The sequence below is a fragment of the Psittacula echo genome (assembly GCF_963264785.1).
Source record: "Psittacula echo genome assembly, chromosome: Z".
Taxonomy (NCBI): Eukaryota; Metazoa; Chordata; class Aves; order Psittaciformes; family Psittacidae; genus Psittacula; species Psittacula echo.
Genome location: NC_137742.1, coordinates 13,575,781 through 13,600,351, shown reverse-complemented (window position 1 = coordinate 13,600,351; position 24,571 = coordinate 13,575,781). Strand labels below are relative to the sequence as shown.

General features: G+C 40.9%; 1 protein-coding gene across 1 annotated transcript; it reads left to right on the top strand.

Moving 5' to 3' along the window:
• Window positions 1-9,337: 9,337 nt before the first annotated feature.
• C1QTNF3 (C1q and TNF related 3) lies at window positions 9,338-24,163 on the top strand (the record flags this gene model as incomplete). The annotated part of the gene is made up of 6 exons (XM_080637995.1): window positions 9,338-9,628; window positions 14,621-14,732; window positions 17,328-17,482; window positions 20,881-21,010; window positions 22,461-22,560; window positions 24,004-24,163. Exons 1-6 carry the CDS (start codon window positions 9,341-9,343, stop codon window positions 24,161-24,163), a joined length of 945 nt encoding a protein of 314 aa, XP_080494121.1. The 5' UTR covers window positions 9,338-9,340.
• Window positions 24,164-24,571: the final 408 nt, after the last annotated feature.

The window sequence follows — 24,571 nt, the reverse complement described above, 5'->3', positions numbered from 1 at the left end:
ATGAATCTAATATTTTTCACCTACTATTTAGAGGCAGTCTCCCAAAATAAAACTTCAGAATGTGTTCCTAAGCAAGCACCTTTGGTGGGGTCACTGTCACCTGGTGATGGGGTAGCTCTGACAGCCTCTCATTGCCCTGCCTTGGACTACATTGGGTGTGTGCAGCTTGCAACGTATTGGAGAGGATTAATTGCTTATATAAGGTCCTCAGCCACTTTTGTGACTTGTAGCTTTATGTTACAGAAAAAAGAACCTTTTTGCCTGTCTTATTTGTTGACAAAGCTCCTGCAGGATCCATACTTCGGAAGAGCAAAGCAAGGGATCCTACTGTCCTCAGTGTCAGGGTACAGAGTGATTAGTGGAGTAACTGGCACAGCATGGATCACGTCACTGCAAACTTGAGAAACAACTAATCCTTGTCAAAAGCAATGAGCCAGACAGAGAAAGAGGGATGAAAGCAGAGTATAAGAAATTGTCCAGTTCAAGGGAGTTCACAGCTTTTCCTACTTATGAAAGCTTAGAGAGAGCCAGAACTGCTTCGCAAAGGAATTATCCATGATCCCACAACCCTGCAGCTGTCTCAGATGGAAACACCACTGTCTGCAGCTGAGCCACCATCAAAAAGGCTATTCTAACCCATTCTGGGTTATACCAGAGCATCAGCTTTACCAAGAAAGTGGAAAGACACTTGTCTGGTACTGCTAGCAGAAAGAGTGTGGGAAAATCCTTCAGTGCTAAAGGGCAAAGACCTTCTGTAGCAGTCTTACTTTTTACACTGTCTGCTGAACTGCAGTTTATCTTATTTATGCCATAGCAGAATATTTTATTCATCTTGTCAGTGTGCATGATTGTGCTCATGGAAATTGACTCAGATGATGCATCTTCCTCTGGAGCACACCATGGGCAGGAGGCACTGCCTCACTGTGCCTGGCCTGCTCTTGCTACCAGAAGGAACTTCTCCAGGGTTGAAGGACACCCTTCACATCAGCTGGCTAACGCTGAAATGATATCATAGCTCTCAAAGGCACCTCCATCTCTGTACAGCACCTACTCCTACCATCCCTGTCTCCCAAAGAGACTATACCAATAGATGTGGCAGGTTAAAATACCACTGTCTTGATATAAGGCATATATAGGCATTGATATAGACATAATTGATATAGACATAAATATAGATTAAATTGATATCGACATAAATAGGTTGTTGAGGTCCTTAACTGCAGCAAAGAGACCAGGAGCTGGAAGACTGCTCTTGTGCCTTTGATACTTCAAATAACATAGACACCTGAAACAGCAGGAGAAGTAGGTATGCCTGTGGCACTGCAAGAGAGCTGAGGTGTCCAGCCAAAAGGTTTAGGTCTAGCTTTCTTTTATTTCCACTTCACTCACTCTGTAGCCCAAGGGCTGTCACAAGGGGATGGACATTGGGTAACAAATGCAGCGGCCAAAAACTGGACAAACTCCTGGAAATCTGGCAAGAGCCATCCTGTCAATGAGAGGGAATCACTGCTAACAGTCTTGAAACCGAAGGCCTGAATGTGGTTGATAACAGGTCTAGGAACAGTCTGTAAGCTTGCGGAGCATTGTAGGAACGTCCGTCCTTTCTTATGGATGAATAAGGAATTCCTCAAGTGTATAAAGCCATAATCTTTTGAAAATGCCATAAAAAGCCCTCTATAGTGATTTAATTTCCTTTTCAAACTATCTTTTTTTTTCCTCCTCCCTGTGAAAGCGAATATTTAGAAACCAAATTAGGAAGACAAACAACAGGAAGCTCATTCTTTTCTGTTATAAATGGTGCTAGTTGGCTGCGCTGTTACCCAGCAAGGGCTGCCAGCCCTGTAAGAGAAGTTATTCGTCTCCAGTCCATGTGGCTCTTTCCCAGTTATTATTACAGCATATATTTTTGAAAATATTTTTAGCTCAAACAGGCAGGCAATGAATGAAAGTGAATGTGCTAGATGGCCCTCTCCGTTCTGCCCAATCTATCCATTTTCTGCCTCTTCTGGGGCAAACAGTTGCTTGTGGATGGGGTATTTGTCTTCCTAAGGGGAAGAAATGAAGCAAAAAGCTAGGTCTGCAGTACACTAGAGCTGCTGGCTCCGCATGCTAGGTTGGCTTGCGTTGTTCTGATACTCCCAGCCTTCTTCCCTCTTTATAAGGCTGCTTTCTTAGCTCCTTGCAAGCTGGCCTATTCAGGGTATGATGGCGATGGACACCCTTCCTCTTACCACAGCTTGATTTATTTTATCTGTTTTGTGACCTCTGGATCCCAGTCGTGGTGACACAGGTTTTCTCATTCTGGCTTCATTTTGGACACAGAGTGTTCACAACCAAGCACTTGGACCCTTCTCCTAATGATCTCACCAGAAGGTCATAATCCAAAACTTGTAGCCCTGCCATTTTCCTAACAGCCCCACTCTGGACTGATGGCATCTCAAAACACACATAAAACAAAGACTTTAATAATCAATATGAACAGTCAAGAACTATCCCAGTAACTAGATCTTATCAGGTTAATAGATTATGGATCTGCCACAGTTCATTTTCATCCAGTGCCCAAATAGGGTAGTGAGAACTCCTGAGAGAGTTTGACCGTTTACATTAGCCCTGGTTTTCACTTGATGGCACACTTCTCTGAAGACATGTCGTCTTTGATACATCTTAAGAATCTGATGTAATTAGATGTATGAATATGATGTGAATATGATGTAACTGCTAAATCTGGGCCCTTAAAAATAATTTATGTGGCATCAGGTCGTGTAAATTCTGGAATTCTGCTTATAGTCCACAGACAAATGTTTTACAGTTTATTCTCGACCTCTCCTGGATACTACAGCACGCTGAGAGTGTTTTGTCTCCATGGCTTTTATTTTGCAGAACAGAAGAACAGTCTTGGGTATTGGTGGGCTTGAAACTGTGTCTTGGCTTCCCATCCAAAACCAGCACACCTTATCTGAACTACCCACACCTCCTGCATGTGCAAAGCTCGGGCTCCGGATGCAGACAGAACAGGATTTCTCACAAGACGTTCTTTATTGCTTGTTGGGTAATCAAAATAATGAGCAGTTTTTTCTGTGGTATTTTCGCTGCTATGCTTTTGGTCCTGGCCAGAACAGAGGAATTGCAGAGAAGAGCATATTTCAAGTGTTAAATTTAAATATTTTGAAACCTGAGGGAAAAAAAGGTGAATTAAGATGAAGCCAAAGATTCAGGTTAGATCTTGCTTAATCCAAACCACGATACCCATCCTGACAAAAATGTTGACCACAGCTGTTTTCTTGGCACCATGTCTGTTCTCTCCCCACCCTGCTTTCTTGGAACTCACTGAGATCTGGCTCTTCAATTAGAGATGGATAATTGATGCATTGCAGACTGGAAAAAGCTTATCACGCTGCATTATTTGTTCCACCACTAGAGCCCTATCACCACCGTGAAATCTATTCCTGCAAGTTTGAAAGAGCCTTGGATAAACCACCTGGCAATCCTGTCTGGGACTGTTGACAGTCTGATCCAGGCAGTTTGTCACAGGCCTTTGAAAATGGCATTGACAGAGTGAAGGGGTCTGTGTCTCCAGTGAGGAACCTGAAGCAAGGGCTTGTGCAGATATGCTGTGTTTTGGAGAATCCCCCAAGATGGTGGCTCTGCTGATAGCTGGTAGCTCAGGCCTGAATTTCTGCCTATGGTTAATCCTTTTTGTTTAGGGGTTCCCTTAGTTTAGGTGTATGGAGGGTAGGAAAGATGTTTTTTAGACTATAAAAAGTGGAGGATGAGGTAGCAGTGGCAGTCCGGACCACATGTGCTGGAGCACATCACCCCACAGTACCTTCCTGGGCAAACCAGAGGGGTCCAAGGGGTGGTGGAGGATGGTGGAGAGCCAGTACCCGAGCCTCAGCTCTCATATTATATTGGAAAGAAAATGCCAGTGTCAAGCAAGGCAAGAGGATTCCCTGACTGATGGAAAAGCCCAAGTTATGGAGGATCCGGGCCCTTTTGAAGACTCATCTGCTTTGGGTGAGGGGCAGGAGCCATGTCTTCTGACAGCTAGTGATGGCTTCCAGTGAGGAAAACACCAGCAAAACACACCTCACTGCTGCATACCTCTGTGAACTGGTGTAACTTCAAACTACCCACAGCTCGAGTGTCACAAAACAAACTGCCCAAAGCATTCACTGCACCATCACATCTGCGGAGCTCAGTAGCAGTGGCTTACAGGGGAAGAAAATGTTCAGCCACTGAGAAGACATTGCACAGGCTGTGACTGTAAGCATTTCTTGGGTGCACAACACGAGGAAAGCCACATGAATCTGTCTTCCCCTCGGTGGTCCATCTCTGAAGGCTTCCTCAAGGAGGAGAGTTGTGGGTTTTGCCTGAATCCCAGTTACTGACCAAAACTCCTGCAGAAACTAGGAGCAGATCACACGAGCCTTCAAGGAACACCCCTCGGTTGTTCCTGTGGGTTTCCAGTGGTCAACACGAAGGTGGGAAGAGGCTTCAAAGCCACCCTGAGGTCTGTGCCTGTTGCAGCAGCAAACCAAAGGGCAGCAGAGTGATGGGCATTTCGTATTGGCACGGGGCATAGGAGGCTTGGCTCCAGCATTGCTGCAGCAGTGGTGGAAGTGCCAGATCGAGGGAGCAGGCAGCCCAGCAGGAGCAGGGCTGGCAGCGCACCCAGGAAGTAATGAACCCAGACTGCTACAGTGGGCTGGGAATTTGGTTGCGGCACGGTGCTGGGTGGCCTTTACCCCTTCAGCTGTGGCCTGGCTTTCTCAGTGGAGATTGCTTGTGAAAGAGCAAGTTCAGATTACCTGTGTCTGGTATGGGTGAGTTATCACTGCAAGTAGGATTATTTCTAAGTGAAAGAACAGTAAATGTTTAATTACATATTAAATGTTAATGTTTTAATTACAGATTGCTCACCTGGGCCACAGCAGGCTTTTTATTTTTCTGGTTTTGTAATTATTTTGTTTGTTGCCTGTTGAAACAGTGGCCTGCAGTTTTACATAATAACCTAATAAGCCACTTTCCCAGTGCCAATATGAGTTAACACAATAATGAGTTATCATGATAACTCATAATAATGAGCTATTACGAGTCCCCCTTCTCTCAGAGTTTTTGCTTGCAGAGAAGGTGGGAAGCGGCTTCCAACTAGCAGCTACTGCATTCTTCCTGATATCTCATTATCTGACATAAACAGATCCATGTGCTCCACTTCATCTTAAACAGCTGGTTACCAGGTGGAGGCATATTCTTGCTGCCAGAGAGCCACAAGGCAAAGGTAATTACAGCTGTGCTTGGGCTCAGCTGGCAAAGGCTGTAAGGGTGATGCTGGTATGCAAACGCAGAGCAAGGAGATAGGCCAGTACAAAGCATTGATATTTTGACATCCTATTATTTAGAATCATACATGTTTGGGTAAGTGTATTTGACCATTTGGAAATCAAAAATGGAGAATCAGAATCAGCTCCTCCACTGCTTTTTGCTCTCAAGTAAAAAATTTCTGCCTGTAGACAATGGTTTTGTGGGACAGCTGCTCCTTGCTGAAGGCACAGAGGAGAATTGGGCAGCAAAGATTTCTGCAGACGGGATTCTGTTCAAAAGATTGGAAATAATAGAACAAAGTCTAAACTATTATTAATTCGGACCAAAAAAATTGTGTAGCATCAAACCAGCAGAAGAGTGATGTGTAGGAACCAGGTGGACTCTATTAAAAGTGAGGAAGGGAATCTTTCTTCTCTCTGATAGCTGCCACGAAACATGCTTGTTTCAGCTTTTGCATGAAATGATAGATGGTGGCTTTGAAGCCCAAATCTCATTGGTTTTATTCCTCCTCCATTTGGGACACGGGTGCTGTGGATCTTCATTACTCACATTGGAAACATTTGCCACAGGAAGCTCCTGGAACAGAGTTTGGAAAGCCATGAAAGACCTAATGGCAGTCGAAAACATCAGCGCTGTCCCAGCACTTGCTGAATCAAATTATTAAGTGCCAAGATAAATTAATGCTTGCCTCTGAGTCATTTCCAATTTTGCAGAGGCCAGAGTTTTCAAACTCTCTTCCTACCAAGAAAATCCTCTCTATGTGAAAAAGAAACCCCACTGTGGTGGCAGCACTTTCCAAAATCTGGAGCTGTGTTTTCAGAGGTCTTGCTTTGCTTCCCAATAAATTCCTTTCCATCTCTCCTTCCCAGTGAAATAACTGGAATATTTGCAATTTTTTTTTAAATCAGGATTTTCAGTAGTCATAAAGCACAGTCTAAGAAGCCTCTTCTGCAAGGGTCTTTAGTTAATTAATATTTATATACTGAAGCAAGGCTCAAGAGGTAATCTATGAAGTGTTATTCAATGATCCTGAACATTTGGCTTGAGAATCCACGATTTCACTGAAATTGAATTAAGATTCCTGCCATTAGACTTCAAAATAAGGGAGATGAATACAACAGAAACATGAAGCAAGGAGACACAGCTCTGTCTGGCAAGACTGTGGGCTGAGCCTCCCCTGTTCCTGGGGCTGCCCTTGAGACAACTGCAGTGTTGCAGGAATCAGATCATGGTCATCCCTGGGGAGAAACACTGAGCCCACAGCCGCTGAGGTCTCTGCTCTTGTGCCATGCTTGGCCAGTGGAGAATGAGAAACAAGGAAGACCTGCCCTTGGCTGCCTTTGCTCCCAGGAGTCCCAAGCACTGTGCTGGCTCAGCCTGGACCCCATGTGTCTGTGGGGACTGGCACAGCCACACACTCCTCTCTGTGGACTGTTCAATAGGGTATTGTCAAGGTGAATGGCTGGGTACAGGCCAATGCTGGCACCCTTTGTACTTGTGCCACCAGCAGACGTACCCAACTGATCATTGCTCGCTCCCCTCCACTGCATCTCCTTCTCCCATGATGTGACTTGCCCTGCCCTGCTGTCTCCTATGATCTTCTAGGATCAGAAAGGATCTGAATGTAGAATCATAGAATCATAGAATCACAGAATGGTTTCGGTTGGAAGGGACCTTAAAGGTCATCTAGTTTCAAGCCCCTGCTATGGGCAGGGACACCTTCTACTAGACCAGGTTGCTCCAAACCCTATTCAACCTGGCCTTGAACACTGCCAGGAATGGGGCAGCCACAGCTTCTCTGGGCACCCTCTGCCAGCACCTCAGCACCCTCACAGGGAAGACCTTATCCCTAATATCTAATCTAAATCTTCTCTCTTTCAGTTTAAAGTCATTCCCCCTTCTCCTGTCACTATATGCCCTTGTAAAAAGTCCCTCTCCAGATTTCTTGTAGCCATCCTTTAAATATTAAAAGCTGCTGTAAGATCTCCTCGAAGCCTTCTCTTCTCCAGGGTGAACAAGCCTAACTCTCCCAGCCTGTCTTCATAGAAGAGGTGCTCCAGCCTCGGTGGCCTCCCCTAGACTTGCTACAGCAGCTCCATGTCCTTATGTTGGACACTTCAGAGCTGAACAAAACAGAGTGCTTTCTTGCCATCATTCAGCAACAAACTGTGCATCCTTTCCAGTATCTACAAGGATCTGAATGACCAGCCTTCACATCGCAGATCTCTCTCCTGGGTTCATCTTCCGTTTAGACAGAAAAGCCACAGCCCCTTTCAAAATCCTTGCTGCTTGAGCCTTACTTGGGGTCAAACCCAAGATTTCCTATGATTTCAGAAGGATTAAGATCAAGCTTAGTTTCTCAGATCATCCATATCTCATCCCCATCTCAGTAACATGCCAGGGAGTGAGGATATACGATGGCTGCAGCTGCAGTCAATGAGGCTCGGGCATTTTAGCAGATGTAAATCATTTCCCTTGTTTAGCAGTGCCCGTGGTGTTATGCTTTCCTGCCTTAGCATGCTGGTATGCTTAAGGCTTTTTACATTATCAGATAACTTGGCACCTTATTTCACTGGTGTGCCTTGGCCTTCCAGTTTGTCATATCTGGTTTATTCCCAGTATGCCATTTGGAGTACACTATCTCTCCCCTCAAAATGAAGCCTTATTGATATTTGTGGACCATTAGCTTCAGAGACTACAGTCTGGATGGATGAAACATTCACCAACATCCCAACAGGCCCTTGGTGCTCCCAGTTCCCCCACATCCCATCCTTAGACATATAACCTCAGTCCTGTGCTCTAGAAATATCTTACAGATGTTCCTAGGTAGCAGCCTGTACCACAGCCTTCACATTTCATCAGGCATAGAGGAGCCCCACACAAATGCTAAGCAAGGTGGTCAGCCTTGAAAAACTTAAGTATGAGCCAGTCCATCGCAATGTGGAGCTGGGACCGAAGCCTTCAGTAATGTTGTAGCCACATACTGGTGAAAGGTTTCTCACAGGCCAAGGGGCTACTTGCTCTAAGGAAGGCTGGGTGTGCATGTGGATGTGTATGCATTTGCAGCATTGAATTGTGCAGTTGTGGTTTTAAAGGATACTAGTGGGTGGTTCAAAAAATATAAGGATATTATTATACCTATATAATTTGATTCTTTTAGTCTGAAATAAGTCCCCAGTAAATCTACTTGGCAGCAAAGACATAAAACTTGGTTTGGCAGTTGCATTTAGGAAAACACTGGGAACTCAAGGGAAAAAATACTGCCTGGCTGAGTAGGTTGAACTAATGCTGAGAAATGGGGCTCTGTGAATCTGAATTCAACCCAGTTTTTCAGAACTACTTACCCAGTCTGCTTCCACCGTTGGCCAACTGACAGAAATTCAGTATTTTTCTTTCAGTGAATGAAAAGCATAGTCAGAAGCAGCCATTGGGGTAGGATCATATGCAAAAGCTCCTCTTGTGCTTTTGTTTCCTAATTGCTCTTGGAAGGATTTTTCAAACTGGGCTGACGCAGTTGTGTGTGTGAATTTCCTGGCAAATAAGGAAGGTGACTGTGTCCAAAAGACATTTAAGAATGTGAATTCACAGCCTTTCCATGTCTAATGAAGGAGCGTAAACCATTAGCCACATGTTCTCCATTTCCATCACATTTTTTCACACTTAAACAAAAACATGCCAAAAAAAAGGTGCTACATTTTTTTATGCCCCCAAATAGGAACCACGGGAGTCCGTTAAATGCTGTGGTCATTTCCAGCATACAAATCAATTTTCCTTGTGGTGGTGAAGTGGTGAATAATGCCTGGTTTGTTTAAAGGAGCATGACTGATTTTGGATGAAGGATCCTGTCACTTTGGCATTTTTAGTTTTATTTATTGCACGCAACCGTATAAAACCTGGTACTGGTCTCAGTGCCAGGCTTACTAGTGGAAAAGCTGAAAGAACCACATAACTCCTGGTGCAGCAAAGAGCTTCTCCTGCAAGGCATTTGCTGGACTCCTGAAAAATTACTTTGAATAACATGGCAGAGAAGGATTTCATCAGTTGGCATCTGCTAGCTTTATTTTTTCTTCCATTTTGCCTGTGTCAAGATGAATACATGGAGGTGAGCAGAAGATCTTATAATCCAGTGGCCAAAGTATTGCAAAGTCACCACCAGACTGGCCATAAAGGTTCCAGAAGCAGGGAAATATTGAAACAGCGGAGTCAACTTATAGAGTGGACTGTTGATAATAGCACTTCTACAGACCACAAAGTCCTGAGACCAGAGGTAGATGATGTAGAACTGACTACCTCAGATAGAGTCCAGGTACTCTGAATTAATCTTCTAAAGATATCTTTAAAGCTAATGAGATATTTTTTTTTTTTTTTTTGCTAAGATTATTAGTGATATATTTATGAAATATTTTTAATTAAAAGTGTGTATCGGTCTGTATCCTTCTGGTTGCTTTATAGGATCTTTAAATGAGCTGGTAGAACCAGTTGTGGTTGGGGACACTGGTTTCAATACAGACAGCAGCCCTTTGTTTTGCTGAACCTCTGATCCTGTGCAGTCATATATTATGATATACAGTCTCTTAATTATGTCAAGGTATTACTTATTTAATGTATTAAAGTCTTAGATTCTGCTAACTCACTTCGATGTGAAAGAAAATTACATAATTTCTAGAGGTATTTGGAAAGATTGAAGTAGCACAGAATAAGTTTGCTTGATAATTATGTATACAAAGTATATTTTTGAGCTTGAGACAAGCACAATGAAATTCTTAGTGTTCAAAATTTTTATCATAAAAATAGCTTGAGAAAACCCGACGTTACTGTAATGAGTAGATTTAATAACAAAATATATCAACTTGGCAGTTTCAGAGGAAAAAAGGCTCAGAGTGAAACTAAATTATCTGTAGTATCTGCATTTTAAGCTGGGAATCTTTCTATGCCTTTTATATGGCATTTTAGATTTTACAGTTGTTAGTTCACAGCAAAGGGAAAATGACATAATCTCATTATACATAATATATTTCAGCCCAATTTAGAAGGTAAAATCTGAAGGGCAGAAGATGAAGCTTTTTCTAGCACCAGGCAAAACAAAATTCCACTCAAACAAAGTTTTTGTGGATGGATGTTTTTAGAAACAACAAGAACATGAGTCTTTTGTTCCTACTGCTGATACGAGTTCTGTAAAGTTCACCTTCTATAATTTGTTTTTTAAAACTCTTTCAGATCAAACTATGACATTTTGAATTCTAAAAACCATGGACATGCAGAAAAGTGTTGAATAATAACGTGCTAAGCAGAGATTTGATTTTAATCCTGCTCTAGGCTTGAAAAACTGAAACATATTCAACTATGGGAATAGGTTTAATACACCACTATATTCCTTGTATTTAAATTTCATAGTGCTTTGCATTTTATATTTCTCAGGCAGGAGTTGTAAGTTCCTCCAGTGTATTCAGTAAAATAGATATTTAATTGTAGGTATGTTCAACCGCACTTGCAGTATGCAAACAGTGTAAGCCATCAGGTATACAGTTCGAGCCAGCTAGTCTGCATGTACCTCTCTACTGCAGAGACAATTGTGCATCTGCATACTACAGACCATTATTATCGGTACTTTAAGATTCTCCTTTAATTCAACATAATTTCAGATAATGCAGGGTTTAATACAAAATTACAACTGTTTTAGGAGTGAAACTTCCCCTCACAGAAAGTGTCACTGTGCATGTGGTGCATGTGTCTCTCATCAGAGAATCTAATGCAACATGTTTGGAGTTGCCTCCTGGGGGAAGAGGCTGTGGCATTAAAATCGAACCCAGCAGGGCTAAGTACAGCTGACGGCAGTCATTTACCTGCCAGACCCACTCTAAAAAGCAATCTTTGCTGGGGAAATGATGCAATTTTTGGCTTACTGAAATGAAATGGAGCACTAGCAGATGTACAACAGGGATAATCCATCACAGAATGGCTGACGCAATAGGTATTTTCCATCTCCAAGCTCCAGGGATTTTCAGGCAGAGAAGGAACAAAGGTGGCACAGACATAATTGAATTCATATCAAACTTCTCTCTTCACCTTGAGCTATCTGAAAGCTGTTTCACCCCTAGAGTCCCCACTTTCTTGGTTATTTTAGTTCTGGTTAGAGAATTTCTCCTAATTGCTAAAGTTGTTTAATGGTCCTATTCCCTGTTGTGGAATAGAGACAATACCATTTGTCTTTGCTGCATTGGGTACAATGCCAGTTTCCACCCTGCTGGTAACTTCCATAAAATACAATGGGCATTTCTCAAGCAGAAGAACTCTTCGTGACTGGGGAGAGCCATACCAGCCATATTGTTCCTTTTCAAGTTGCTCTTTGAAAATCTTCAAGTACTCCTCAGCCTACTGGTGTTTTATCCTGATTTTTGTCAAATTTGGTTTGCTTAATTGTTTGCTAGGGAAGCGGCAAGGAGAGAGAGCCTTAGCCCCACATAGACATACTATTTTGCATTCAGAACGGGAACCAAGAATGGTGGATGTACATTACTTGTCTTTTGCATTGTCTTAGACAATATATCAGAAACCCATAAGGTTAATCAGGAAGTGAAAAAGGACTGGCTCTCCAATTACAATTCGTTCACAGCTGTAAGTTAAGGGAATTTTATGGACCATCTGTTGCTTAGAACTGCCTCCTACACACTAAGTCACAGGAAATTCAGCAAATAGCCTCAGAAATATTTCCAGGTTTCTATCTGTATTAGGATATCAATGTGGCAGATGTATTTTATAAGCTCCTAAATCATATTCATGGTCTGAAAGCAATGCCAACAATTCATTGTGTGATAGACTTTATGTGCAAATGGCTGCATAAGACACCTTTGGCAAGTAGGTTGTAATTAATCTCTTTGTCCCATTTGAGTGTAATTTAACTTTAGGAACACATTCTCCCTTTAAATGTATTCTTCATTAAGTTCTCTGGGTTTACAGATTAAAACAGTATACTGAATATTCATTATTCTTGGCAGCTGGCTGAACACTTTTCTCTTCCCATTCAAAGGATCAGTAAAGATAGTAAGTCAATACTACATATGACTTGTGTAAGCAGTTATTGCAAAGTCTGTGGAACTGTTCTCATACAACCAGACTGGCGGGACTTGCCTCATTTCAGATCTAAAAACCTGATAGCTTTCTGAGAGGTAATGCCAAACCGCATTTGGTTATGACCAGCACTAGTACCTATTTTAAGATAACATAGCTGGCTAGGTAACAATGTTGTTCAGGATTTCAGTGCATTGGATAAAGAAGACAAATCGTACCTGCACAGAGAGAATCTCACATGCAGTCCAGTTTGCCAGATTCATGCCTCCCATACAAGCCACACTTCTAAGTCTTTGAATATTTCTAGGACTTACTTGTTCTTGGCAGGTGAGTGAATAGTTTGTCTTCTAATTAGACATGAATATGAAGCGCTATAAAAAAAGAGCTGGAGATTTTAATCTCAGTGCAACATTAGCATTTCAGACGGCACAAAATGCTCGCGGACTTCCAGTTGTTTTGTACTTGGCTCCCTTTCAAGGACTGAAAATGTGCTGAAAGCAGGGCTACTTCTCTCATGTTATAAAAGCTTTAAACAGTGTACCTTGTGATTGTCACTTATGTTCTTCCTAAACAGCTGGGGGAGATAAACCGCAGGAAAGATACAAACAGGTTCTCATGGAACAGACAGTCCTACAGGCAGAACTAATTTTTCTCATAAAGTATAGACCTTACCCAGAATTAAGGTTAAAAAGCACAGTATTGATCAAAACCCATAAATAAGACCTTCTGCCCATTGGCAAATCTTAACATTTCCATAACTCTTTAAATACGAATCATATTTGTGGAGCTGTCAGGTCAGCTTTTATTCCCATGGTAGCTTCACTGTTGGTGGTTCCAGCTGCAGAGAACATGTGTCTGTTCTATTGGAGCAGTTGCAGTATTTTAGTGGCATGAAAGGGCTTTTCTGTAGCCACAAACATAAAATCCCAAGCCTCTTGAAATTAATGAATGCAGGGGGTGTGCTTGGTATTGATAAAAACATGGGCCAAAAGCTTTAGTGTTTCAGATCAAGCCAGTTGATGACTTTGAGGGCAGGAATAAAGCACATCTACATGTTCAATTGCCAGCTTCCATCTCACAAGAGGTTTGCTTGCTGCCATTAAACTGACAAGTCTGCATTAAGCAAGTAATTTGACAATGATACAGATGAGTGGGAAAAAAGGGAAGAAAACAAATAGTAGACCGATTACAGAAAAGTAGTAGTCAGATTAGTGTTAACTATTCCCCTCCAGAACTGAAGATCTGCAGATTTGCACCATATGATAATGACAAAGAATTGTAAGAAACAGAAACAAAGAGGTAGAAATGAGATAGAGGTAGAGAAATAAAATCAAATTCTGGACCTCTACCTCAGTTATCTCATAGGGAGATTTGAGATCAATAAATCACCACAAGAGCCTAGTTACAAAATCCAGCCAGGATTGAATGAGACTCCACAAGTGTAAATACAATAATATGGAAAAGCAAAGCACTGAAACAAAGCTATTATCAAACTACTATTACAGTAGTAGAGCTGCATATAATAAAGTCATTAGTTTATTTATGCTACTATATTAGTTTCAGCATACTAATGGGTTTTCATAGTTACACACCCACAATCACAAGATAATCAAATGCCCTAACACCAGCTGTTGTGGAAACGTCACATTTTGTCATGTTTCTTGGCACATTTTTCGGTTCTCCCAAGTTTAGTAGCCTGTAAATATGCATGTCTAGGGCCACAAACAGGGATATGCTGCACATACATCTTTTAATATCTCCTTTGGGTGGTCCAACATAGTTTTCTTTATGTTTAGTGGAGAATACTTCATTGCTGAAGGTCAAATGTCTTATGTCTTACCTTTATGTCTTACCAATTGCTTGCCAACAAAGGTCATCTGAAATGTGGGATCACTGAAAAGCAGGATAGGAAACTAACTGAAATACTCCTCCAACATTCATTACTTGGTATTATTTTATTTTAACCCCCTCATTATTTGACAAGTGGGGTTTTTTTTTAAATATTCATATAGCACTTAGAATGCTTGAAGAGCTATTCCCTTAAATCTTCCAAAAATAATTATCTTAAGGGACAACCCAAGCATGGGAGATTTCAGCCCACATAAGAAGTGTTTTGAAAACTTACCAAATACATAAACAGAGAATATATAATGAAGACCCTGTAACCGACATGCATATGATTGATACTCTCAATGAATGAGCTATTTAAAGCTTATTTTTGTGCACTTAGCCCCCACAAACTGGACCGCAGAATCCAGACTGCAGTTCCTGCTGCCGTGGTGACTTTGGAGTTCGACTCTACCAAGGGCCCCCAGGACCTCCAGGGCCCCCTGGGATGCCAGGTAAAGATGAAGTCTAATTCATTTTTTGATCAGTCTAATTTCAGGCTGTAAGTTACAGGCTATTCTATGAAATATCAAAGAATTATCCAAACATCAGTGTTTCAGGACAGATTCAGCAACAAGTTTTTCTATAATTTCTGGGGAGACAGAGATTTCCAATTAAACTTCACAACCTTCCTCAGTGAAAACCAATTTTTATTAAAATTCAGCTTTCACAAGTTCATATTAAATGTACTCTTATTACATTTCTATGGAAAATTGGTCTAACTTCTTAAAGCAGCATGAAACTTCCATTAAAGTTGGAAGAACTTGTTCGCTGGAGTTGATTATTGCGATAACCTTTGAATATCCAGCTAAGCTATTGTGTACTGCATTCAGGAACTTTTTTATGTAGCATGCTGCTAGCCAATATTTTGCAAAGACACACAAAAGAATGCTTCTATTCTCTCACAGAGATATCTTCTTTTCCTTCTTCTTGTCTTCCATAATAAAAAGTACCTTTCCCCACCTCTCCCCCCCAGTTAAAAATGCACATAGAACAGAATAAACAACAAAAGGCTATCTGATAACAGCTATAGAAAAAGAAGAGCCTACAGAAAGGAAAAAAGATAGTTAATTGCCTGTTGGTGTAAGATTATTACAGCTATCTTCAGGGATTTGAAAATCATTGCTCTTAAAGAACGCATATAATGTAAATGAACACAGAATGGTTAGGGTTGGAAAAGACCTTAAAACCATCTAGTTCCAGCCCCCCAGAATGCCAATGACTGTCAGATTTGCCTCATCTTCAAAAGCCAATATGTTATCATAATAAAAATGCAATTTCATAATCCTTCTGCCTCACAAATATACTGACAGTAAACAAACATGACAGATAAGCATACACACCAAAAATCAACGTCGTGATTTTGGGTAGAAGCAGTTTACAGTAACAGTTAAACTTGTTATGAAGTTAAATCTGAGTGAATGAAGTGTTTCAAGAACGGGCTTCAGTTGGCAAGATACTGAAATACGCTGTTACATTGACATATTTTATATGTTAGGCAAAATAAGGTCAATAGGCATATCTGCTCTTAGCCTGCTGTGAGCTATTCATGCATCAATCCTTTATAAAAATACCATTACAGAAGTAAGAATATCTAATGGTGGTGAGGTCTCTTGTCCAGAAATACTGCATGAATTAATACTGCAGAAATATGCATTAATAAACTGTTGGCTTTTGAGAAGCAAGAAACAAGTTTGTATTAGACCTACACTTTCAAGGCTGTAGTGGACACGCTGGGACACAGCCCAGTTCCAGCTTTGCTCTTTTCTTACGTGGGGATGTTTCTCAGTCACTCTTCTTGTCACCACAAGATGCTACAAATGTATGGCTGATAGCAACCCTACCTTCTCCACCCTGGTACTTCTCTGTTTCCTTCACCTGCCACATTTTGTATTGTTGTGCCCATAAGGAGAATGAACAACAGCCGCTTCTCCCTTGTTGGAATCAAATGTCACTTACAGACTTTCAATCTGAACTGACAGAGGAGTAGTTCTGGCTTTACACAAAGGATCATTCTTGTTATTCTTAGTAGTTATTGATTTCTCTATCCAAACAAAAATTGGTTTATTTCTTCCCCCATTTAGCTTCCTTGTTTGCAGTAATTTTTTTCTTTTCGCACTACAAAAACTCTGAAGAATCACTTATCCATTAGATTTCATCTCAAACAACATCATTCTTCTTGTAAATTTGTAACCAGAGTGACTAATCAGAGAACAAGCCAAGTGACAAAGAATCTAATTTCAATTCCGGCAGAATTAGAACAATGGTGACACTTACTAATCCCATGAGTAATTATTTGAAAGGTCAGGCTTTTGCTTCAGGTAGGCATAATAATTGCTCACTGATTCTAGACAACTTCAAAATTCTGTCAGTCGCACAGACGTTTGCTAAGTAATTTCCTCATTAAGCATCAGTTTCAGGAATATGTTTTTATAGTGACACTTATGCAAGAGATATATATCCCAGAAAAGCTTCAATTTAAAAAAAAAAAAGTCTTTCTTTAAATCTAGGAGAACGTAATCAATCAAACCCTTTAAGTTAAGCAGCAACCTCTCCAATTTTCGGCACAGAAGCATCATTTAGATAGTTCACGGCTAGGGACATGTTTTAAAGGTAGCAAAATGTTTTTCAAAATTATCCTATCCTATTAACATAACACGAAGTAAGTTTTTACACAAAAGGAAGAGTGCTTATGCAGGCTTCCTGGTATGTGCCAGTAGGCCGTGGCTTTCTCTTTCCTTGAGCCTCATGTCTGCTGAGGTCTTGTCCTTCCACATTTCCCCAATATCACAATGACTTCAGACATTGGCAGTTTATCCAGCAACACAAAGATAGCATGAATGTTAACTCTTAAACATTAATCTACATCCTTCTGGAAACTTACTCATCAGAACCTTCACATTCAGTTTAACCACACAGCTGTTTCTTATCCATCATAGCTCAGTCTGTCCATGTCTTGCAAACTGGTGAAAAAGGACCCTGTCACAGATCTATCAAAATATATTATATGAAATTATTTAAGTTAAACAGAAAGCTCTGTTTTCTTTAAGGGAATCATGGAAACAATGGAAATAATGGAGCAACTGGCCAGGAAGGAGCCAAAGGCGAGAAAGGAGACAAAGGAGACATGGGACCAAGGGGAGAGCGTGGCCATCATGGACCCAAAGGGGAGAAGGGTTACCCTGGGATTCCTCCAGAGCTACAGGTACAAAATCTCTGGCTTGTGTTGGCTGTATAAGTTCTTTGGTTATGGCCTTCTTCTCTGAAAAACAGCACCTAAATACTGTAAGACACTTAAGAAGCAAATTCCCCTGTAAATTAATATAGTGAGAGACATATATACCCCTTGTCATGACTGACAAATGTGTTTTGTCAGATCTTCCTGGAAAAGGCAGACATTAGGGCTTAGCCTTTCTTTAGAGTAAGAATCCAGCTGAGAAATGGGCAGCAAGAAACATATACAGTTCCCTTTTAGGGCAGAAAGCCAGTATCTGGGCTATTAAAAGAGAATAGCAGGGACTATCATTTTTCTGTCAAGCTGTATCACATACATAACTGCGCTTCCTATGGCATACGAAAGGAGTAAAGGAGTCACTCAGGCACGTGCTTCTCAGGTCAGCCAGGCTTTGGGAGATTCTCAAAAGCGTATGTATCCAACTCTTCAAACCATGGGGTCAAAACCACCAAGTGAAGACAGAAGTCCTCCGCTTTGGAAAGAGACCTGTCAGTAGCTATCTGTGGTTTGGCATGTCTAGATACCTTAAACATGTTGAGAAGCATGAGGGTTCTGCCTATGAATGAGCTACCCAAAAGCCAGATGAACATTAAAACATGGGTGCAAGCCTGAGGTGATAAGCTGTCATGAGAGATGGGATATATTTGTTTGGGCTCAGCACTGTGTTGGTATATTCCTATAGGTTTTGCATTAGAGCTCCTTCATGTCCCAGGAATCAAGAAGGTAGCAGAGAGCTTATGTGTGTATATATATATATCTGCAGTACAGTGCTGATGTGATGTAGTCTGTTAAGGCAATCAAAAGAAAATGGGACTTGGATAACTAAGACCCTTGGTTGCTGTTGCAAAAGAGATTCAAGTGTTGTTCACTCTGTAGACTGCAGCGTAGCAAGTGTATGTGGGAATCCTAAAGAACTTCAGATGGTACTAAGTGCATTTGCACGGGCAAGCAATTGCACTCAGATTCAGCGCCAGAAAGCCTACGTGTAATGGAAGCATCTATGATCCTATTACAATTACTGACGATCTAGAAGAGCAACTCAGCTTAATCAATAACTGCCGCTTGTGGGCAAATGTGATTTCAGACACCACAGAGAATACAGATCCCCAGAAACTACAGGGGATTTACATCCTCACTAACACATACACACTTTAATGGAATTGTGTTAGACTTGCTCTGATTCATACCCCCAAAACCAAGTTCACCATACTAGGGACAAAACAGGAACAGCAAACATGCACAAGAAGATATCCCACTTCCAAACACTATGGGGAAAATGGAAATTCTGATCTTTTTATAGATCTACACATATTAACTGAAGAATACTGTTTCCTATTAACAGTTATTCATATATGGTTTATATCCTCATAAAAGGTATACAAATTAACAGCAAAACCAACAGTACAACCAACATGTGCAGTGTGGGAAAATGGCTTTGGATTTCTTGGCATTGTGTGTTCTTGAATTCTCTACCCTACGTTGCATGAAGATAGGACAATTGCACAGAATAAAATTTACAATGAAAATAGTTTAAAAAATTACTGGACTTTTGTATTAAAGCAGAATAATTTTAACATTCTTAAAGAATTATCTGGAATTGCCATTATAGCTGAATATCTTAAAAACATGTTTGTTGTAATTGCATTCAACATAAATCCTTTTGTAATTTTAAAATGAGGTAGCAACATATTATTTTATTTTTTTTTTTTTACAAAAAGATAGTAGTAGTAATGTAATTAAAAACTTAACAATGAAGGAGGATGAATAACAAAAGCTCCTCTTGCAATACCTATTTCCAAGTAAAAATCCATCACTGTTTTTAACCAGTGTTCAAAAATTCTTTATGGAATATAGCATATCATTTCTTGTTAACATCCTGCTTACGAATTTTAGAGCAGGGGTAGTCAGAGGAAAAAACACTTTTGAATATAATACTATTTGAAGTAGCAGAATTATTTTGACAGACTTGTTATGTCCATCTCAATCTGCTACTTCAAAATGAGGTCCAGGGAGAAAGGACATCGTTTTCAACTATTCTCATCAGCTCAAGATAAGCAGCTTGGGGTCAAAGAGAATGTGAAATGGAATCTAGACAAAAAGTAATAAATTCCATCAAGCTGCTATTGCAGCTGCTTTCCTTTAACACATGATGAACTTCGATGTGATCCTGGCTGAGAAGCAAGACGTTAACAATTTGCCATCATAGAAAATGCATCCATGCAGGGATAAGGAAAATCAGCCCAGGCTTTCAGCTCACATCTGGAGCTCCTCAAATTTCTGAGCAGATGGCTAATGATTTGCACTGCTGGATCTGGACTGGCATTTGATTTTGCCTCTTCTGGTTTCATTCTCCCTTCCATCTCAAAAGAAGTTTGGAGTGGATATTTTTTTTAGTATCGGTATAGCTGGAATCTCATGAAAAATGTCATTTTTGCAATGGGCAGTAATAAGTGTAATTTAACACTTCTCATCTAAGAAGTTGCTAACAGATAGAGATAAAATGCCAAGTCACAATGTGACCTTCTGGCATTCAAGTGCAGCAAGTCTCCCTGTACCCCATTTACTGTCAGTCAGACTACAGACTCGCACAAAAGACCTACACAAGTTGTCAGGGATGTTCCATGGTATCTTGATGAGGGTAATTTGAACTTTCCAGTGTGGGAGGATTTGCACTGCTTTGTATGAAACATCTTCCATAGCCAATAGGTCTCACTGCGGGAAGTGTAGCACGAAGTTGAAGCAGAGTTTCCAGTTTCTTGGTTTCTCCTTTTGGATCCCACTACCCTCTGTTGTTGTGACTGTGGCCAAAGGGCAACTGGTAAGAAAGAAAAAGCACTGAATGATGAGCCCCAGCAACCTTACTTCTAAAGGACCTAAATGCTAATGTATCTCTGAAGGTAGTTTATCAAGAAGCACTAATGTGAATGGATTTTACTGCATATTATGTATTTCATACATCCAGCTAAAAGCAATATCCAGTCTAAATCCATTGCAGAATATATAAAAAACTAATTAAATCACTTCTGTTGGAAGCATCAGTCATTTCAATACCAGTTTTCTGTTGCATCATTCTAGACAGTCTTTAAAGTAAATAAAATCCCAAACGAAAGTCCTGACCTGCAAATACTTGCCCATACACTTACTTTTACAGTTATGAATAGCCCAATTGAATGTAAGAAGTCTAACCCTCTTCCAGTTTCATTCAATGGGAGTTTTGTTACTGGAGTTTAACAGCCTTGGAGCAAGCCTTTAGAAGAACATCTCTGTCAGGAAAATAAACAGGCTGCAAATACAGGAAAAACATTCTGATTCCACTACATGTGTGCATTTTGTGAACAACTGCCCAAGTAAGAACGGCATTTTTGCAGGTTGCATTCATGGCTTCCATGGCTACTCATTTCAGTAACCAGAACAGTGGGATCATCTTCAGCAGCGTTGAAACCAACGTTGGGAATTTCTTTGATGTCATGACTGGTAGATTTGGTGCTCCAGTGAATGGTGAGTGTTTGCAAAACTAAATAAAGCAATTCTGGGAGCTATAGAGAGAAGTGGGGTCAATAATGATGAGAAACTTTACTTTCTCAAAAGCGAGAGAGGCAAAGTGCATAAGGCTCACTCTGCATAGCTCTTGCTGCCTACTTCCAGGCAATCAAAGAGAGGGCTTGCCAGCCAGTGAGCCTAGTGCTGGCACAAAGGCAGGATGAAGAGGCATGGCCAGAGCTGAGGAAGGAGCAGGACCATCTGCTTCGAGACCTTTAGACCTTCAGCCGTTGTGATAACCATGGTCTTGATGTTGCACCAGCAGCAGCTTCATAGTTGCCACCTCCTGCCTCCAGTCACTCTCTTCATCCCCGTCTTTCCTCACAGCAGTTCAGCTGTGAGCTGGCCTGCAAGGGATGTGTGGCTGGAAATGAGGCATTACAGCTTTTCCTGAGTGATTTCTCAGCTGCATCCATCCCCCCATCTTACACAGCTGTGGCTCAAGAAGAACAATAGCAGATGGGGGAGGAAGGGCCATAATCAAAACCATGTCTGAGCAAAGCATGAAGCCATCTTCCTTCACTTGGCCTTTCTCACCCTGCATTTACTCACTGCTATGGGAAATTACATTCAATTAAATAGAAGTCAGGTTTTCCAGGCTTGCTGTAGCATATCTTACTGACAGCTAGGGGGGTGTGTACTCACAGCTGCTTCCTTTTGAGGTTAATGTATATGTAAATGTCAATAAACTTTGACCCTCAATAATTTAATGACTTTGATGCAAACTCCAAGCTCCCATTGCAGGGTCAGTGCTACAGACTAATTGCTCAGGAACCAGGAGCTTGTCTCCTGGGTGTGGGAGTCTTGCAGAGCTCATGATACATAACATGTTGCACTGACAACATTGTTGGCAACTTTCAGACAGCGATAGAGTAAAAAGATAAAGACTTATTGGTAAGGATGCATTGTGCAAGAAGGGAAAGTGGTGGCTATGTCTGCATTGTCCAAGATGCGGTAAAGCCAGGCAAGCAGCAGTGGGTGCTTCTAAAACCACTTCTGCCTTGCCTCACCTGCGTGACATGCTGGCTGTCTGACAGCCTCTAAGGCTGAGCCCTATCTGTCCTGGAGTTGCCCTTTTGGGAGAGGGCAGGAGCAAGAAAGAGGGGAAAAAAGAGTGAGAGAAGGGTTACTAGAATTAGGCTCCAGGAAACATCCCTTTTAGTGAGAAGGAAGGGATGAGTGGTCCTGCCATGCTCAAACATAGTCATTTCTCTGGAACACGATGTGCCTGAATCCCTGCCATATGCAGATTAAAAATTAATCAGATTTTGGCACACCATAAGCAGAAGCAAAACACCCACTGACAACTAATTTTGGCTTCAGCTGTTGTTTTCTAAGCAAGAAGCACAGGTCCATACCATGACTACCTCTCTATGAAGCAAATGCATTGTATTTGGTATTTTTTCAGGGGTGTATTTCTTCACCTTCAATATGATGAAACATGAAGATGTGGAGGAAGTGTACGTGTACCTGATGCATAATGGTAACACAGTTTTCAGCTTGTACAGGTAAGTGAAGACCATGCCATTTTAATGCTAAAGACATGTTTGCACAGATGTGATAGTTTGCTCATATTTCAAGAAACATGAAATCATTGATTGTTTGAAGAAATTCTGGGGGGCAAAATAACAAAAAAAGAATAACTATTGTATTTTGCACTCTTCAACTTGCAAATATGGATCATACCTGCCACACACATATAAAATACAATCTTAATTACAAGCCCCTCAAAGCTCAGGGAAAAGGAATTAGCACTGCAAGTAAGGGTTGGAGTCCAATGCTGTCATTCTGCTAAAACCAATCTTCATCCTCTGTTTTGCCTGTCAGAAAAAGAGCATAATGGAGTGTTCGGTTACAGTCTTGTTAAAGATCAGTAGGGGAGGAATTTACCTTAAAGGTGGAAAGCAATTAAACTGCAGTGGTGAGGATGAGGAAGAAGCAAAGATCCCCCTTTTACTGGCTTTGTTATCATTAGCACAGTTGGAATAAAAGATTTCTAACTCTTTATGTTAGCTTGATGGTCAACAAGAACAGAATCCATTTCCAGCTTATCAACTCATATGAGGATCAAGTCAAGAAGCTTGTAGCCTGTAGCCAGAAGGATCTTACAGAAAAAAAATCAATACATACATATACAGTGAGAGAAAGTATTATTTCTTAAATATCAACTAGGGCTCTGATACGAAAACCAAGATTCTCTCCTGAGCCTGAATAAACAGACACAAAAGCTTAGATGGATTACATTGTATTTTAGGCACTTAGACGACAGCAAGTTCATTTAAGCTGTCAAGGTTTCATCAACAGCCCGCACCTGAAGCACCACCAAAGGCTGCTTCCTTCCCAATAGGTCTTTCCTGAAAAAAAGAAGTGCTCAACTTTTTTCCTCTGAAGCACTGATGTTAGAAAAGGTGGAACAACAGGTGGAAGAAAGGGAGCCAGCACTAATGCAAAGCCAGCAGGTTAGCCCATACTGAACGCATCTAAGTTCAAATGAAAAGGCCTCAGGATGGAGTGAGCTGGCTGTCTCTGCCTCCTGCCTGTGCCAGGAGCACAGGGGCTCAGCACACAAGACTCCTGACCTGAGGGCATTTCAGATTAGCCAGGATGAATCCAACGTAAGAAGAGCAGCACAGCAAAAAACCTGGACTGTTGTGGTGAATGAGCAGGGTTTTATACTACACAACAAATTTGTTCCTGTGCCCTGGAAAACAATATATAAATTAAAATTCAGAAAGGAATGAAAGGACGCAATAAGGTAAAGTGCAAAATTTGACTAGGAAATCAAATGCAGAAAAATGCCAAAATTTCCTCATACAGCTGAAAAAATGTTTGTGAGCCTTTCAAGAAAGTTTTGCTCAGGATAACAATGTGGGGTTTTTGATCCTTTTTTAAAGTTGTTTTCTTAGTCGTTAAGAAACAAACAGATGACTTGTTAAAATATTAATTCTTAGCTATGAATCGAAAGGGAAAGCAGACACTTCAGGCAACAGTGCAGTCCTGAAACTTGCCAAGGGAGATGAAGTTTGGCTGCGAATGGGAAATGGAGCCCTCCATGGGGATCATCAACGCTTCTCCACCTTTGCTGGGTTTCTTCTTTTTGAAACCAAGTAAAACCAATAGATGTTTATCTGAGAAAACTTCTCTTTTGGAACTGGTATTTTTCTCTGGACTGTGGAATAGCAGTACAACATTGAAAGATCAAGAAGGCTTGTATTGATGCTACATCATCGTTGCTATTTGTGTATCAGAGTTGAGTTGAATACATTGGGTAGCTGACACACAGATTCATTGTATTGTCTTCTGGGTTGTATCTAGTGAATCGTTAAATGTTGCTATTGCTCTCATCTCCAAAGTGACTACAAAAAAACCCAAAGGAAAAGGATTTGAAATAATTTAGAGAGCAGTTTGCACAGTAAAGTCAATTCTGTCTCTAAATATACTTCAGTTAAGTATATGTCAGGAACTGAACAATCAATTCAAGTTTTTCTGTTCCTTTAGTTCTCATTACATGTTCAAGTA